Genomic DNA, 15461 nt, shown 5'->3' on the forward strand with positions numbered 1-15461 from the left:
TTGTAATACTTTATTGATGCTGGGGAGTAAGGAAAAGACCTAGAGGAGTAAGTAACACCAAGGGGCCTCAGGTGGGGATAGGGCAAGTGCTGAGGCCTGGCCACTACTGGGCAGGGAAGACAGAGTTGCCACTGAATGCACAAGGGATGAGCAGCTGCCTGTACTCCAGGGGTAGATGCCGCTCCACAAGCACGTGCAGTGAGACTTGATCGGTGACCAGGCCCTGCCTGCAGCAGAGGAAGAAAAGGGACAGATGAAATTGGCACCAGCACACTCACACCTAGAACCTCCCCCTCCTGCCCTCTCACCGTCGCATCAGCAGTTCCAGGTCCTCTGGTTTTACAGTCCTGCGGCCAGCATGGGCAGCAAATACCTCCAGATCATCACAAAGATGCTGGAAAAACTTATCTAGGCTGCCAAGGTTGGGATAGGCAGACTCAATAGTCTGTTCATGACCTATGGGGCTCTTCTCCCCACCCCAGGTGTCCAGGACTCACCACTTCTCTACCATCTCAAGAGCCTTCTTCTCCATGGGCATCTTAGCATAGAAGCTGAAGAGTTTCATGTAGTGGCTCAGTCCAGTCTTATAGGGATCTTGACGGGGCCTGGGGCCAGTGGTTCGGGGCCTAGGGGGATGCCTGGCAAACTGAGGCTCCAGGGGCTCTGAAGGTAAGCTGGGGGCAGGAGTGGACAGAGGCAGCTGAACTACTTACTGTTTTAAGGCTCCAGACATGTACTGATAAGATGCAGTGAGATCGGGGGCCACATAAAGGCCTGGAATTTCCCTAGAGCCCTGTTCCTCCATAGACAACCCAATGTCCTAGTCTAATGTCATCATATATGCTGGTCCTTGCTTAGGCCCATGACCCCAGGCCTCAGAGTAGAAGAGTGGATATTCTCTCCTTTCAGTCTATTTTTGCCTGTCCTGATTCTATTTTCCTCCAGGAAGGCTTCTCTGACCACATACTGACCAAGGCACTTCATTCTTGCCCAGACTCCTCTGAGCACCTGGAGGCAGGCACCAGACTGACAGATGTGCTCTCAGTGAGCCCTCCTCAGCCCAGTTCAGATTGCTGTGCTGGGTAATCATCTATATACTTGTGGGGAGGGGGAAGCTCTGTATACATGGGGTACCTAATGCCAGCCTCAGTACCTGCCTCCTTCCCCAGAGCCCTATGAGGAATAGAGTTGTGGGATCTTACAGTGCAGCACCTGGTGAGGGGGCTAGTTCAAGAAACTGATGAAGTTGCTTGGTCTGTAGAAACAGTGGGGTGTTGGAGGCCAACTCTGGACATGCTGCAGAAGAAGGGCAGGGTCATAGGCAGTTCAGAGATGACAATCTCACCCAGTCCTGTAGGTCCAGTCTCCTTATCCTGTTTTTCAAGGGCCCCTGCTAGCTCTAGCCAACCAGGTCTCACTGGCCCCCTAACACCACCAGTGCCCAGAAACAACCCAGACAAGCCCTTTCTATGTGCCACAGCCTGAAAACGGTTGTTGCCAGTCACCCCCAATGCCTGCACTGTCTCTTACCTGTCCTACCAGAGGTGTCCTCATCCCCTTTAGATTCTTCTGGCTTCTCAGCCTCAACAACCTCCTGGAATCCCTCTGCTTCTATCACCTCTGTATGTCCTTCAGGCTGTTCTGCCCTGAAAGGTCCTTGTGATCCTGTTGTTTCCTTCACTTCACTCATTCTCAAGCCTTCTTCTTCTATCCTTTTCTCTGCCGCCTCTACAACTCCATCCTTTAAGGGCTCTACTCCATCTCCAGAGATAATATTGCTGGTGTTCGGGAAGCCCAGAGCAAGGGCACTGACCTCCTCTGCCTTTTTTGCTGGAAACTGAGCTGATTTCTCAGGGCCTGCACAAAGGAAAGCAAATAGTGTCTGTAGAAGCAGCAGGCCACACCCCAGGAAAGGTAAAGACAGACTGGCAAACCCAGCCCTGCCCACTGCGGTGACAAAGCCAGAGGCAGCACCAGGACATGAATTCGGAGTCTCCTGGCCTATCACGGACTCTGCTCTCAGATGGATGAGGGACCCATAGCCAGGAGGCTCTAGGGACACACATGTGGACTTGAGGAAGGAAAACCACCACTGCGAAGTCTCACCTAAGCCAAGCTCCAGGCCATCTGCTCCACATACTCACTGTTGTTCTGCAGCCCAGACCCACTGCTCCATGTCCTGGGACTGGCAACCTGTTCAGCATCTTCAGCCCCCATATGAGAGGGGAGAGGCAGGGAGCCACGCATACTGGGGGAGCAGCCAGCCAAAAGCTGAGAGAAGGGCTGGGTGTCCTCCAACACAATGTCTGTTGGTAGAATAACAGGGCTTCTGAGGCTGTCACCTAAAGATCAAGGGCCAGCTGGCACTCAGTGTATTCCACTCTGTTGCTACCCAGAATTATTAGGACATGGACAGTGGGCCCCATGGGTCTGCCCTGAATAGCTTTCAGGGAGAAGACCTAACCCTGTAAGCCTTACTGCTCTTCCACAGCTCTCCTTGCTTACCTTCCTGTTCCTTAGCCTGATATTCCCAGGCCTCCACAGCTGTGCCCACCCCCAGCCACTCACTCATGCCACTCTCTACTTCTCACTCTCCTGTCCAGAATGCTTCGATTACCCTGATGAACTTGTTTTCTGCAATCAGGTTCCCAGCTCTCTAATTGGCCAGCTGACCCTGAAACCTGGTCCCTTTCAACCTCCAATAAGCTTCAACCATCACATCATACTCCTTTCCTACCTTCAGCTCTACAGCTCCTCAAGGATATGGGGTTTTGGGAAATACTAAGGAGCTAAGATTGGGCCCCACCAAGGCAAAGGCACCTTGTAGAAAGAAAGCAGAAATTCCTTACAGACCTACTGACCAGGCTCACTCACTGTTCTTGACCCCACCAAGAGAGTGGCAACTCTGACTCAGCAGCACCTCCCATCTGTCATATGGGAAGAGCTTTCCCCAAACCTCAACCTTACTTGGAGGAGCCAAGTTAGTGTCACGCAGATCCTGCAAAAAGGCAACCACATCTACAGTTCGGTGATTGGGAGGTCTGCGAGCCAAACCAGGCCTCTGCACTGACTGTGGCTGGAGAGGTGTGGCAAAGGTCAGGTTGAGGGAGCTGGTGAGAAAGGGGAGGCACAAAGGAAAGTTAGGTACCTGAAGCTCAGTTTTCCTGTATGATTTCCCCCATCAGCCCTGGGGTTGTCATGTCTTAGAACATAGCCAACATGTTGTGAGGCTAAAGCTGGGAGGGAGCAGTATGGCCATATTCCATCACAGTCAGCACCTCCCTCCCCAAGCCTTTTCTTTCTTTTTTTGAGACAGAGTTTCACTTTGTCACCCTTGGTAGAGTGCCATGGCATCATTGATCACAGCAACCTCAAACTTTTGGGCTCAAGCAATTCCCTTGACTCAGCCTCCTGGGTAGCTGGGACTACAGGTGCCTGCCACAATGCCCAGCTAGTTTTAGAGATGAAGTCTTGCTCTGGCTCAGGCAATCCACCTGCCTTGGCCTCTCAGAGTGCCAAAGCTTTTTCTTTACCAATCCCCAGAACAGGCATCAGCACCTGGCAAGGGATGAGGCATCAGGATTCCCACGAGGCTCTATCAGTGACCGGCAAGAAAAATGTAAAAAGAAACAACCATGGGCAGTTATTCAGGCATTTGACAGCCCTCTCTCAAGCCTCCTCAAGCACTCCAGAAGACAGGAGGGAGAAGGTAGCAACAGGAGGTGTCCAGAGCCTCACCTTGGGAGAGAGGTAGCCCCTGGTCCACTCCCTGCTGAAATACGGATAGTCTCAGCCTCTGCTTCCTCTTACCAGGGGCCAGCAAACCTTGAGGCAGGGGCAAGAGGGGCTCAGGCTCAGGAAGGTGCAATTCCAAGCTATAAGGATGAAACTTATCTTAGACCAGGAAGATCCAATTCTGGCTTTTGAGAGTCCCTAAGAAGCTCCTTGACCAGAATTCCCATCCGTCCAGTCCAAGGGTGGGGTTCACTGCATACCTGCCCTGACTGCTTTTCCGTCTGGAAGGCTGGGTAACTTGTGCCTCTGGCACTGGCTTTGCCACTGACTCTGGCATCAGGATGGAAGATTCTGGGGCTATAGAAACACGAAGGAGACAGTGAGGCTCAGGAATAGGCTGCCCTGAATGAGTGTATGACTTGTGTAGGACTGTCACCTGACTCTGGCTGGAAGGCCAGCAATCACTTACCAGTTAGTAGGATGTTATTCAGCAGAGTCCGAGGTGTCTGCTCCTCCAGGTGCTCACTGGTTGGAGCATGGGGCAATCTGCCAACAGACTATGGGCAAAAGCATCTAGTAACCAATCTGTTCATTTTCTATGAGATTTCCTCAAGGTGGACTCCAGAGCAGAGCTAGACCACAGAGTCCCCTGAGGGCAGCCAAGGCCCTGTCATGCTAGTCACTTACCTTGGCTCCATAGGAACGCCTTCTGGCAGTGGTCTTTGTTTGGCTGCTCAGCCTCCTGGAGGAAGGAGTTTCAAGCAGGGATCTCTGGGCACTGTGTAAAAGCCAGCAGTTTTGAGAATTGTGTGTGTGTGTGTGGTCGGGTAGAGGATGCAAAGACATGCCTTCATCAGATGCCTGCTCCGGGGATTGATCTGAAGCCCTTTTCCATCAGAGCCAGGGACCCAGAAACCACTTGGCCCTCCCATAGCCCCGGTTCCCAGCCCTACATCAATTGGGGGGGGGGGAGGAGGAGTGGATAAAAATGAGCCCTGGGGTTAAGGGAAGAGAGAGGGAATATGATTGAACCACCCAGAAGGAAGGGCCAAGAAAGGCTTCACACAGGTGACGTGAACAGAATCATAAGGGATAAGTAGGGATTAGGCACAAAGAAAAGAGCAATTGCAAAAGCATCCATTCCAGACAGTAAAATAACAATCCAACAAAGATATTTAAGTGTTTTTAAACCTTTTAAGTACCTATCAGGGTCTGACAGCAACCTTAGGGCCAGCCCTAGTCTCTCCAGTCCAATCCCTCTCAGATTCCAGGCCACATAAACATCCCCAGGACACAGATCCCACCTCAACACCAGTAATTTTTTAAACCTGTGCTGACTGGATGTCCATTCCCTATAAACTGGAACCACGCTGTCCCAGTCTGGCAGATGCCAACTTCTGCATCTACTGCACGTGAGCTCACCACAGCCCTCACCCAACCCATATTCCCACTAAGTCTGACTAAATTCCCCACTACCCGGCAAAGCAACTTTCCAGTTCCTGCCTCCCAACTTCCGCCCAGGCTATGCTAGCTAGCTGCTTCCCAGCTGGACGCTAGCTACAGAGACCTTACGAATGAATGTGCAGGGTTGGTGCTGACCACTTGGACACAACCTAGGCTGATTTGGGGAAACAGCCTACAGAGCAGAGGATCAGGTTTTGAGCGCCTGTCCTTCACGTCCAGAGGCCCACCGCTGAAGACCTTGTGGCCCCAAGGCCTGGCTGCCTGGAGCCCTGGGGGAGCAGAGCACAAACAGCCAGGCTAAGGCAGGGGAGCCAGTTCTCAGAACCCGGGGCTTTCCTCCTCTCGAGACTCAGTTTCCTTCCTTAGATAGGCTTGGCGCTGGATCCCATCCAAATCCCACTCCCTGTTCCCTCTTACTGCCCACGTACTCGGGCAGGGCCCTCACATACCCAGCTCGAGCACTCCGGGGTCGCCGCGGGGTGCGCGGATCTGCGGTATCCAGCACGCGCCGCAGCAGCGTACGCGGCGTAGGTTCTCGATTACGGCTGCGGGACGCCATCTGTCCTCTGGCCGGCCCTGTTAACCGCCCAGCCTGCTGCAGGGGCCTTATTCCCGCCGCCGCGTTTAAGAAAACTCCCGCGATGGTGCCGCACAGCACCACGGGAATTGTAGTTTTTGGCCTACCAGGACTCGTGGCGTGCACCGGGGTGCTTGCAAACTGGTTGCTTGGAGGCAACTTTAGCCGAGGTAAGGCTGGGCAAACCTATGCAACCAGTCCAAGTCTTGGTTTTCACGTCTGTAAATTCAGGATGATATTTACCTAATAAAGGTCTTGTAATGTTTCGAGGAGTTAATGTTTAATTCAAAATCTGATGCATAGTAAGCCAGGGCATCTATAAATAGTCGTTATTACTAGAACGTCTTTCATTCACATCTCCTTCTCTTTTTTTTTTTTTTTTTTTTTTTTTTTGTAGAGACAGAGTCTCACTGTACCGCCCTCGGGTAGAGTGCTGTGGCGTCACACAGCTCACAGCAACCTCTAACTCTTGGGGTTACGCGATTCTCTTGCCTCAGCCTCCCGAGCAGCTGGGACTACAGGCGCCCGCCACAACGCCTGGCTATTTTTTTGTTGCAGTTTGGCCGGGGCTGGGTTTGAACCCGCCACCCTCGGCATATGGGGCCAGCGCCCTACTCACTGAGCCAGAGGCGCCGCCCCACATCTCCTTCTCTGAAGAGGAAGACAGACACTTGGGCCAGGACAAAGAATGTTATCCTATATGTGACCTGGTCAGATTTGGATTTGCAAAGATTGTAGGATCTGTATTTATCAAAAGAGACCAGGTTGAGGCACGAAGGCTAGTAGGCTGCTATCCAGCACAGATGATATGATCTTCAAACAAGTGTAATTTTAAGATGAATTCCAAAAGTTCTGTTAATACTGGAGATGTTCACCATATTATGTTAGTGCTTTCCATAGTTTTTGTTAGTTGACAGTCTCCCTCCTTTCTTGTTCTTTTTCTTTTCTTTTTTTAGAGTCTAAGTCTCAATTTGTGGGCCTGGCTGAAGTTCAGTGGTGCAATCATAGCTCACTGCAACCTAGAACTCCTGGCCTCAAATAAGCTTCTTGCCTTAGCCTCCAAAGAGGTTGGGACTATAGTCCCATCCTTACCACTCCCAGCTAATTTTTAAAATTTTTTTGTAGAGACAGAAGTCTTGCTACGTTGTGTTGCTCAGGCTGGTTTAAACTCCCTGCCTCAAACAATCCTCCTGCCTAGGTCTCCCAAAGTGTTGGGATTACAATCATAAGCCATCTGACCTAGCTATTCCCTACCTTTCTTGAAAAACAATTTTTTTTTTTTTTTGAGACAGAGTCTCACTATGTCACCCTCAGTAGAGTGCTATGGGCATCACAGTTCACAGCAACCTCCAACTCCTGGGCTTAGGTGATTCTCTTGCCTCAGCCTTCCAAGTAGCTGGGACTACAGGCACCTGCCACAACGCCCGGCTATTTTTTTGTTGCAGTTTGGCCGGGGCCAGGTTTGAACCTGCCATCCTCACTATACGGGGCCGGCACCCTACCCACTGAGCCACAGGCACCACCCTCTCCTATAGAGTTCTTTTCCACAGAATCTGTTCCTAGACCAGGTGTAAGGTATCAGACACTTGAGACAGGCATGGATTGTGTTAAAAATGGAGGAAAGAAAAAATTAGATTCTTGCTTTCAAAATAAGAGAACCATAGAGTAAAAGCAGAGCAACATTCCTTGCCATTTGAATCTGATCTAATTTGCTAATCCTTTGCAGACACATTTCCATGGTCACTAACAAACACATAAATGAAGTTTTAAATTATTTATTTATGGGCGGCGCCTGTGGCTCAGTCGGTAAGGCGCCGGCCCCATATACCGAGGGTGGCAGGTTCAAACCCGGCCCCAGCCAAACTGCAACCAAAAAATAGCCGGGCGTTGTGGCGGGCGCCTGTAGTCCCAGCTACTCGGGAGGCTGAGGCAAGAGAATTGCTTAAGCCCAGGAGTTGGAGGTTGCTGTGAGCTGTGTGAAGCCACGGCACTCTACCGAGGGCCATAAAGTGAGACTCTGTCTCTACAAAAAAATAAAAAATAAATTATTTATTTATTAGTAAAACCTTGAAACTGAATGATAAGGAGAAAACACATAAATTGTTCAAAACAAGGCTGGGCGTAGTGGCTCACACCTGTAATCCTAACACTCTGGGAGGTCAAGGTGGGTGGATTTCTTGAGCTCAGGAGTTAGAGACCAGCCTGAGCAAGAGACCCCATCTCTACTAAAAACAAAAACTGATCCTCTAGACTTAAGACCCCTAGATAAAAGAGCCCACGTGGAGACTCCTGGGGGGTTCTTCAGTTCTTTCCCCTTTCCAGAAGTTCTGGTGCTTTTTACTTCTTCTGTATCCCTTTCTAACTTCTAATAAAAGTCCTATCTTAAGCTGGGCGTTGTGGTGGGCGCCTGTAGTCCCAGCTACTCGGGAGGCTGAAGCAAGAGAATCACTTAAGCCCAGGAGTTGGAGGTTGCTGTGAGCTGTGTGAGGCCACGGCACTCTACCGAGGGCCATAGAGTGAGACTCTGTCTCTACACACACACACAAAAAAAAAAGTCCCATCTTACCACTGGGGAAAAAAAACAAAAACAAAGAAAGAAAAACTGAGGCAAGAGGTTCGCTTGATGCCATGGCACTCTATCAAGTCTCAACAGCTTGAGACTCTGTCTCAAAAGAAAAAAAAAATTGTTCAGGCTTGGTGCCTGTAGCTCAGCAGCTAGGGTACCAGTCACATACACCGGAGGTTTGAACCCAGCCCAAGCTTGCCACACAATGATGACAACTACAACCAAAAAAAAAAAAAAAAAAATAGGCAGGTGTTGTGGCAAGTGCCTGTAGTCCTAGCTACTTGGGAGGCTGAGGCAAGAGAATTGCTTAAGCCCAAGAGTTTGAGGTTGCTGTGAGCTGTGATGCCATAGCACTCTATGGAAGGCAACATAGTGAAACTGTCTCAAAAAAAAAAAAATGTTCAAAACAGTTTGAAACATGAACTTCAGGCTCTGCATAGTAATATTCTGTGTTCACATAATTAAACTTAATATTTACTACTTGTTGATTTATTTATTTTTGGAGACAGAGTCTCACTTTATCACCCTCAGTGCATAGTGTCATAGCTCACAGCAACCTCAAACTCTTGGGCTCAAGCAATCCTCTAGCCTTAGCCTCCCAAGTAGCTGGGACTACAGGTGCCCACCACAATGCCCAGCTACTTGTTTAGAGATGGGGTCCAGATTTTGCTCAGGCTGGTCTCAAAGTTCAAGCAATCCACCTGCCTCAGCCTCCCAGAATGCAATGCTATTACGCCTAGCCTTTATTATTTGTTTTGTTTTATTTTAAATCACTGGGGTGAAGTGAGAGAGAAAGAAGTGAGAGAAATTGCCAAGGGCCAGACTATATGGGGTCTCACAGGCTCTGGGAAAGAGTTTGGATGTTATTCTACTTTTTTTTTTTTTTGAGACAGAGTCTCAAGCTGTCACCCTGGGTAGGGTGCCCTGGTGTCACAGCTTACAGCTACCTCAATCTCTGGGCTTAAGTGATCCTCGTGCCTCAGCCTCCCAAGAGGTGGGACTACAGGCACCCACCACAACACCCAGCTATTTTTTGGTTATAGTTGTCATTGTTGTTTGGCCGGCCTGGGCTGGATTTGAACCTGCCAGCTGCCGTGTATCTGGCTTGCACCTAGGTGCTTGAGCTACAGGCACCGAGCCTCTACTATCTTTCTTTCTTTTTTTTTTTTTATTTCCTCCCAGGGAAGAGAGATATTGCCAAGGGCCAGACTATATGGGGTCTCACAGGCTCTGGAAAAGAGTTTGGATATTATTCTAAATGGAATAGAAAACCACTGGAAGGATTTAAACAGACATAATCAGACATGGCATAATCAGATTTGCTTTGGCAGCCACGTGAGTAACAGATTGGAGGAGAGGCGAGATTGGAGGGGACACACGATGAAGATCTGACCTTTCTCTTGAGGTGACATGATAGAGGGTGGGCAGGGCAATGGGGAAAGCCATGTAATCCAGATATGTTTTGAGTATAGAAGACAAATTGTAGATTAGAGGTGATTTTCTTTACTGGAAGGTAGGTAGAGTTTTATGGAGCATAATCTTCAATGTTCCAAAACGTACATCAATTTGACTCCTCACCATTGCTTGAGCAGGGTGAGTCTTGAGACAGGTAGGGTTTGACCATAGCAGTCAGTGACTGTATGAAAATGAACATACATAATAACAGACGCAATGATCTTTTGCTGAATTTCATCTTTACTGCACAGATTTTATAAAAATTTAACCATATATGGCAGCCCCTGTGGCTCAGTCGGTAAGGTGCCGGCCCCATATACCCAGGGTGGCCCCGGCTGAACTGCAACCAAAAAATAGCCGGGCGTTGTGGCGGGCGCCTGTAGTCCCAGCTACTCCGGAGGCTGAGGCAAGAGAATCGCTTAAGCCCAGGAGTTGGAGGTTGCTGTGAGTTATGTGATGCCATGGCACTCTACTCAAGGGGCATAAGTGACATTCTGTCTCTACACAAAAAAAAAAATTTAACCATATAACAAAGTATGCATTCATGTTTGTACTGTTGTTTAAGTGATTCATCCAAATGAATGCATGTCTTTTACCGTGGGCTATACACACTAGATGTGAAGGGGTTCAAGTAGCAGATCTCAGCTGTATAGTGCAGGAGGAGCAGGACTTTCTACTGTTAGAGGTCAGTGAAATCCCCAGATAACCAAGAATCACATTGGTTGTAAACAGAAAGAAATGTAATGGCAATATTTGGATGTTGGGACTAGAAAAGGTTCTATATCCTACTCTTTACAAAAATAGTTTAAGCATTGTTCCACTTTGTAATAAAGAAAAACAATTTTTTTTTTAATTTGGCCAGGGCTGGGTTTGAACCCGCCACCTCCGGCATATGGGACCGGCGCCCTACCCGCTGAGCCACAGGCGCCGCCCCAAGAAAAACAATTTTTTTTTCTTTTTTTTTTTTTTGGCCGGGGCTGGGTTTGAACCTGCCACCTCTGGCATATGGGACCGGCGCCTTACTCCTTGAGCCACAGGCGCCGCACATTTAATAAAGAAAAACAATTTTTTTAAATTTATTGTTGGGCAGTCATTGAGGGTACAAGAAACCAGGTTACACTGATGGCATTTGTTAGGTAAAGACCCTCTAGAAAAACAATTTTTTTTTAATAGTACAGTTAACTTGTAGTGTTATTTTTCTTCTGCAAGATTTTAAATATCTTGATACATTGTTTTTCTATCAAATACTGTAATTAGAATAGAAATAATGTATACTAGGTTTCCATCTCATGCTTGTGATATGTTATCAGGAGAGAAAAAATGAAAAAGGTGAGTTAGGAGAAAGGGTGAAGAAAGGCAAGAAAAAATGAAAGGGGGAAGTGAGTAAAAGAGGGCTGGTTTGCAGTTAATTCCCCTGCTGGACCTACTACCTGCCTCTTCCCTGGTTTTCCATATTCACGCTACAATTCTTTAAAATACTTTCCCTCACAGAAGTCGAGGGAGGAAGGTGGTGTCTTGTTACAATGCAAATTCTTTCTCTTAAAACCCCTCAACATCTCTCAGCCTCCTGCAGAATAAAATCCCAAGTCCTTTAATATGACCCAGTTTGATATCTTCCCGCCCTTTTGCTATCCCCTTTCAAGCTCTTTAAGGGCAGAGCCTAGCTCATTCTTGCCTCGGGGCCTTACAAGTTGATTCCCGCGCTGAGAATTGGCTACTCCTCCGAGCCCAAGCTTCTTGTAGTGTTTATTCCTGGGCCGCCCCCATTTTCTCCTCTGTCCTGTTCATTGCTTTGAAGCATTTATTTATAACTAGACTTCCATTCGCGTGCGTTCACATCTATTATCCAAAAGACATGCTCTCATCCCTAGGTGGTCAGGCTCTGGGAAAGAAGGACTGGGTGGGTCTGGCTCCTGAAACTCTCTGTACTGCTCGGCACATAGTAAGGCGCCTATTGGTGACTTTGTTTAGGTCAATAATAAGTCAGTGCAGGCTGAACCAGGACAGAATCTCCAACGTAGAGAAAGGGGTTCCAAAGACTCTTCCGCTGACCGAGGCCTAAGTTTCCTCTTCCTCGCCCCGCAGGAATGCCGTGACTCCAAAGCGCTCCGGGCTGAGGGACAGCTTCTGGCCGGCCGCACAACCTCGCCCGAATTCTGGTCCACAGTAACCCGATCTCCCCTTTAGGCGGCGCTCGGGACAGCAGCCGCCCAAAGGCACCGCGAGGCATCACGGGACTTGTAGTCTCAGCTATCCATACCCACTACGCTTGCGCAATGGTGAAAAGCACACCGCACCCCCATCGGCGTTCCGGGTCCTCGTGAGAGGCAGTCTAGGTGACAACGTTCCAACCCAATACAGCTCTTTCTCCCTCTGCGGACAAGCCGAGTGCAGGGAAGACTCTGCTCTGGGAGGGCTATCATGATGCCCTGGAAAGAGGCCGGAATAAGCATACCCCCACTCCGGAAGTGAGCGGCTTCTGGCGCGATGCATTGTGGGGGGCGTAGTCCTCTTTCCCAGGCGGTCCTTCGCGGCGTCCCCGGGGCCGACTCCGGAGCGCAGGCGGGCATCCGGGCTGGCGGCGCGGCGCGGGCCAGCGGGAAGCGTGTTCTGGGCACGGGGCGCCGGGCCGGATCCGCTGCTCAGGGCGGCAGTAGTGGGAGGCTGCCTAAGGCCTCGCGCGGCGCCGCCCGTCGAGGAGCGGGCGGCGGGGGACCGACCCGGCCGTCGAAGGGCGCAAGAGGCCGGTGGGCCGGGCCGGGCCTTGCGGCGCAGCCATGCCAGGCTTTACGTGCTGCGTGCCAGGCTGCTACAACAACTCGCACCGGGACAAGGCGCTGCACTTTTACACGTTTCCCAAGGACGCTGAGTTGCGACGCCTCTGGCTCAAGAATGTGTCCCGTGCTGGCGTCAGTGGGTGTTTCTCCACCTTCCAGCCCACCACGGGCCACCGTCTGTGCAGCGTTCACTTCCAGGGCGGCCGCAAGACCTACACGGTGCGGGTCCCCACCATTTTCCCGCTGCGCGGCGTCAACGAGCGCAAAGTAGCACGCAGACCCGCGGGTGCCGCGGCTGCCCGCCGCCGCCAGCAGCAGCAGCAGCAGCAACAACAGCAGCAACAACAGCAGCAGCAGCAGTCGTCGCCGTCCACCTCCACTGCCCAGACCTCCCAGCTGCAGCCGAACCTTGTGTCTGCCTCTGCAGCCGTGCTCCTCACCCTTCAGGCCGCTGTAGACAGTCAGGCTCCAGGATCGGTGCCACCGGCGCCCATCACTCCCACCGGCGAAGACGTGAAGCCCATAGACCTTACAGTGCAAGTGGAGTTTGCGGCCGCAGAGGGCGCAGCCGCTGCGGCCGCTGCGTCGGAGCTACAAGCTGCTACGGCAGGGCTGGAGGCCGCCGAATGTCCTATGGGCCCCCAGTTGGTGGTGGTAGGGGAAGAAGGCTTTCCTGATACTGGCTCCGACCACTCGTACTCCTTGTCTTCAGGCACCACGGAGGAGGAGCTCCTGCGCAAGCTGAACGAGCAGCGGGACATCCTGGCGCTGATGGAAGTGAAGATGAAAGAGATGAAGGGCAGCATCCGCCACCTGCGTCTCACAGAGGCCAAGCTGCGCGAAGAACTGCGCGAGAAGGATCGGCTACTTGCCATGGCTGTCATCCGCAAGAAGCACGGAATGTGAACGCGTCCCCCTGCGGCGACCTGCAGGACTCGTGGACCCCTTCTAGCCCAGGGGAACCTCAAGCCGCTATTGAACTCTGTACTCCTGGGGTGCTGGTTGACAGCACTGAGGCTTAAGTGCTGGCAGCTGGACTCTTGCTAGTGATCTGGCACTCTGACTTGTTTCCTCCTGAAGTGAGGGCTGGGGCCTCAGACTCTGCACTGGTGACACCCGCAATTATGACTTTGTCTACCCTCCTTCTCCAGTTTATTTTGCAGATTCTGGTTAAGCAGAGGCTTCAGAACAACTGAACTTGAAACTTACCCTATAGGGATGCAGGTGGGATGCCCAGGGACTATGGGTTTGGAAAAGCCACACCTTAAGGTTGGCAAGCAATCAGAGACAACTCTGTGTAGTGATAAGAGATCCAAGTAACATCAGTTACCCTCCTTTTTATGCTTTTCCTTCCCAGGTGCAGCCTGTGATTTTGATGGGAACTGGTAAATCTGTGCTTCTGCCTCCTGGACTTCTCTGGGGGCCATGTATGAGGGGGTCTGAGTAACCTGCTGATCTGATGGAGATCCAGCTTGCCAGGGACTTAGGTTTATCCTGTTTTGTTTGCTACTGGTTACAAATTCTATTTTCTGTACAATTAGTCAGACTAAAGTTTTCACTGTGTTTATTTGGCAAAACAAATTAAACAAAAAGTAAGGTTTTTATTTGGGTTTCGCAGTTTTAATTTTACAAAAACTTAGCTGAAATGTCCTTGAAACATGGGGAAATAGGCCTCAGCCTATTTGAAAGTTTAGGCTGACTCTGAAAATAGAGATGCTTCAATGACCAGATTTCTTTATAAAGGGCACCGTAAATACACAGACCTTGGCTTTACAAAGGCCTCATAGTTCCGGCTTCAGCTTACCCCAAAAGTTTGGAAATTGCACTGAATGATCCTAGTTTGTTCATGGGTTAACTCCCTGTATCTTTTTTTTTTTTTGCACTTTTTGGCCAGGACCAGGTTTGAACCCACCACCTCAGGTATATGGGGCCAGTGCCCCTACTCCTTGAGTCACAGTTGCTGCCCTCCCCCTGTATCCTTTTAACAAGAAAGCAACTGAGAACTAAGCTGAATTGTGATAGCTCACCTCTGAGGATTTTGAGTTTTGTCTTGAATTCTCAGCTGAGTTTCAACTTTGCTAACCTTTACATCCCTTATGTCTAGCATAGCATCTGGTACACATGTGCATGCAGTTACTTGGTAAACCAGTAAAGACCACAGTTGTAGCCAGCCATGGATTCTTCAGGCACAAACAGTCTTTTACAGAAACCTTCACCTTGGTACACCTTCAGTGTGAAGGAGCTGGATCCTTAGAGGCCATTAAGGAGTTGGGATTTGTGACTCATTTTCTTTGCTGCATCTGTTCTTTAGATTGGATATTGGAGGGGTGAGGGTGACATTTTTCTTTATAGCTCCAGGTAATTTAGCTCAAAGCCAATGGGGAGAGGCAAATGCCTTTAAGTGATGGGTTTTCTGTGGGTATTGAGGCACAAATAGACACTTTTCAGGCTCCATAAAATGTAACTCTCTATGTTAATTATGGACAAAGCCACTTGTTTGGGAACTTGCCCTGCAGCAGTGAGTTGGTATGGTTCTAAAACTCTTAACGGGTTTCCTTTCTGGTCCCTTGGCACTGAATTGGGGAATAAATGTAATAGGGAAGAAGGGTTGGTGCACCACAGGTGGTATAGGTGCCTAGTTGGAGAAAGAGGTTGGATATCTGCCTTCCTAGGTTAGCTCTGGGTCTTTTCCAGGCTCTAGCCATGCTTGTTAATGTATTCTTGAGCTCCTATTTATTGAAAGAACTTCTGCTGGTTCTGCTTTGGGCCCTCTTGAACCATTCAGCACCACTCTTTGGGCCCTCCCTGATGTCTGAGATTATGTGCCCATCTGTCCAGTGTTTTGGCTTCTTGGGAGAGGATAGTTCACTGAGCAAGGGAGGTCCCA

The 15461-nt window shown here is 50.0% G+C and overlaps 2 protein-coding genes across 3 annotated transcripts; one reads left to right on the plus strand and one right to left on the minus strand.

Moving 5' to 3' along the window:
• CENPT (centromere protein T) lies at positions 1 to 6014 on the minus strand. Of its 2 annotated transcripts, XM_053604367.1 has the most exons (13): positions 5649 to 6014; positions 4423 to 4513; positions 4205 to 4292; positions 3996 to 4092; positions 3739 to 3875; positions 3559 to 3595; positions 2968 to 3110; positions 2145 to 2306; positions 1531 to 1857; positions 1203 to 1296; positions 498 to 674; positions 309 to 413; positions 1 to 227 (listed from the first exon to the last, which is right to left on the minus strand). In XM_053604367.1, the coding sequence occupies exons 1-13, from the start codon at positions 5756 to 5758 to the stop codon at positions 104 to 106; spliced, it is 1692 nt and encodes a 563-aa protein (XP_053460342.1). In that variant the 5' UTR covers positions 5759 to 6014; the 3' UTR covers positions 1 to 103. The 2 variants fall into 2 exon arrangements, with proteins under 2 accessions (XP_053460342.1, XP_053460352.1); XM_053604377.1 differs by having other exon boundaries at positions 1 to 674; positions 1213 to 1296.
• Positions 6015 to 11235: 5221 nt separating this feature from the next.
• Positions 11236 to 14178, plus strand: THAP11 (THAP domain containing 11). Its single transcript, XM_053604544.1, has one exon. The coding sequence runs from the start codon at positions 12575 to 12577 to the stop codon at positions 13478 to 13480; it is 906 nt and encodes a 301-aa protein (XP_053460519.1). The 5' UTR covers positions 11236 to 12574; the 3' UTR covers positions 13481 to 14178.
• The last annotated feature ends 1283 nt before the right edge of the window (positions 14179 to 15461 follow it).

This window comes from Nycticebus coucang, chromosome 2 (genome assembly GCF_027406575.1).
Source record: "Nycticebus coucang isolate mNycCou1 chromosome 2, mNycCou1.pri, whole genome shotgun sequence".
NCBI lineage: Eukaryota > Metazoa > Chordata > Mammalia > Primates > Lorisidae > Nycticebus > Nycticebus coucang.

What these genes read in the sequence shown, in the direction of transcription:
- THAP11 (XM_053604544.1), top strand. Translation starts at nt 12,575, where the DNA reads ATGCCAGGCTTTACGTGCTGCGTGCCAGGCTGCTACAACAACTCGCAC.
- CENPT (XM_053604367.1), bottom strand. Translation starts at nt 5,758, where the DNA reads ATGGCGTCCCGCAGCCGTAATCGAGAACCTACGCCGCGTACGCTGCTG. An exon ending in GTCTGGGCTGCAGAACAACA is followed by an intron (nt 1,858 to 2,144) that starts GTGAGTATGTGG and finishes TCCTTTGTGCAG; the next exon opens with GCCCTGAGAAATCAGCTCAG. An exon ending in CTTGAGATGGTAGAGAAGTG is followed by an intron (nt 414 to 497) that starts GTGAGTCCTGGA and finishes CAACCTTGGCAG; the next exon opens with CCTAGATAAGTTTTTCCAGC.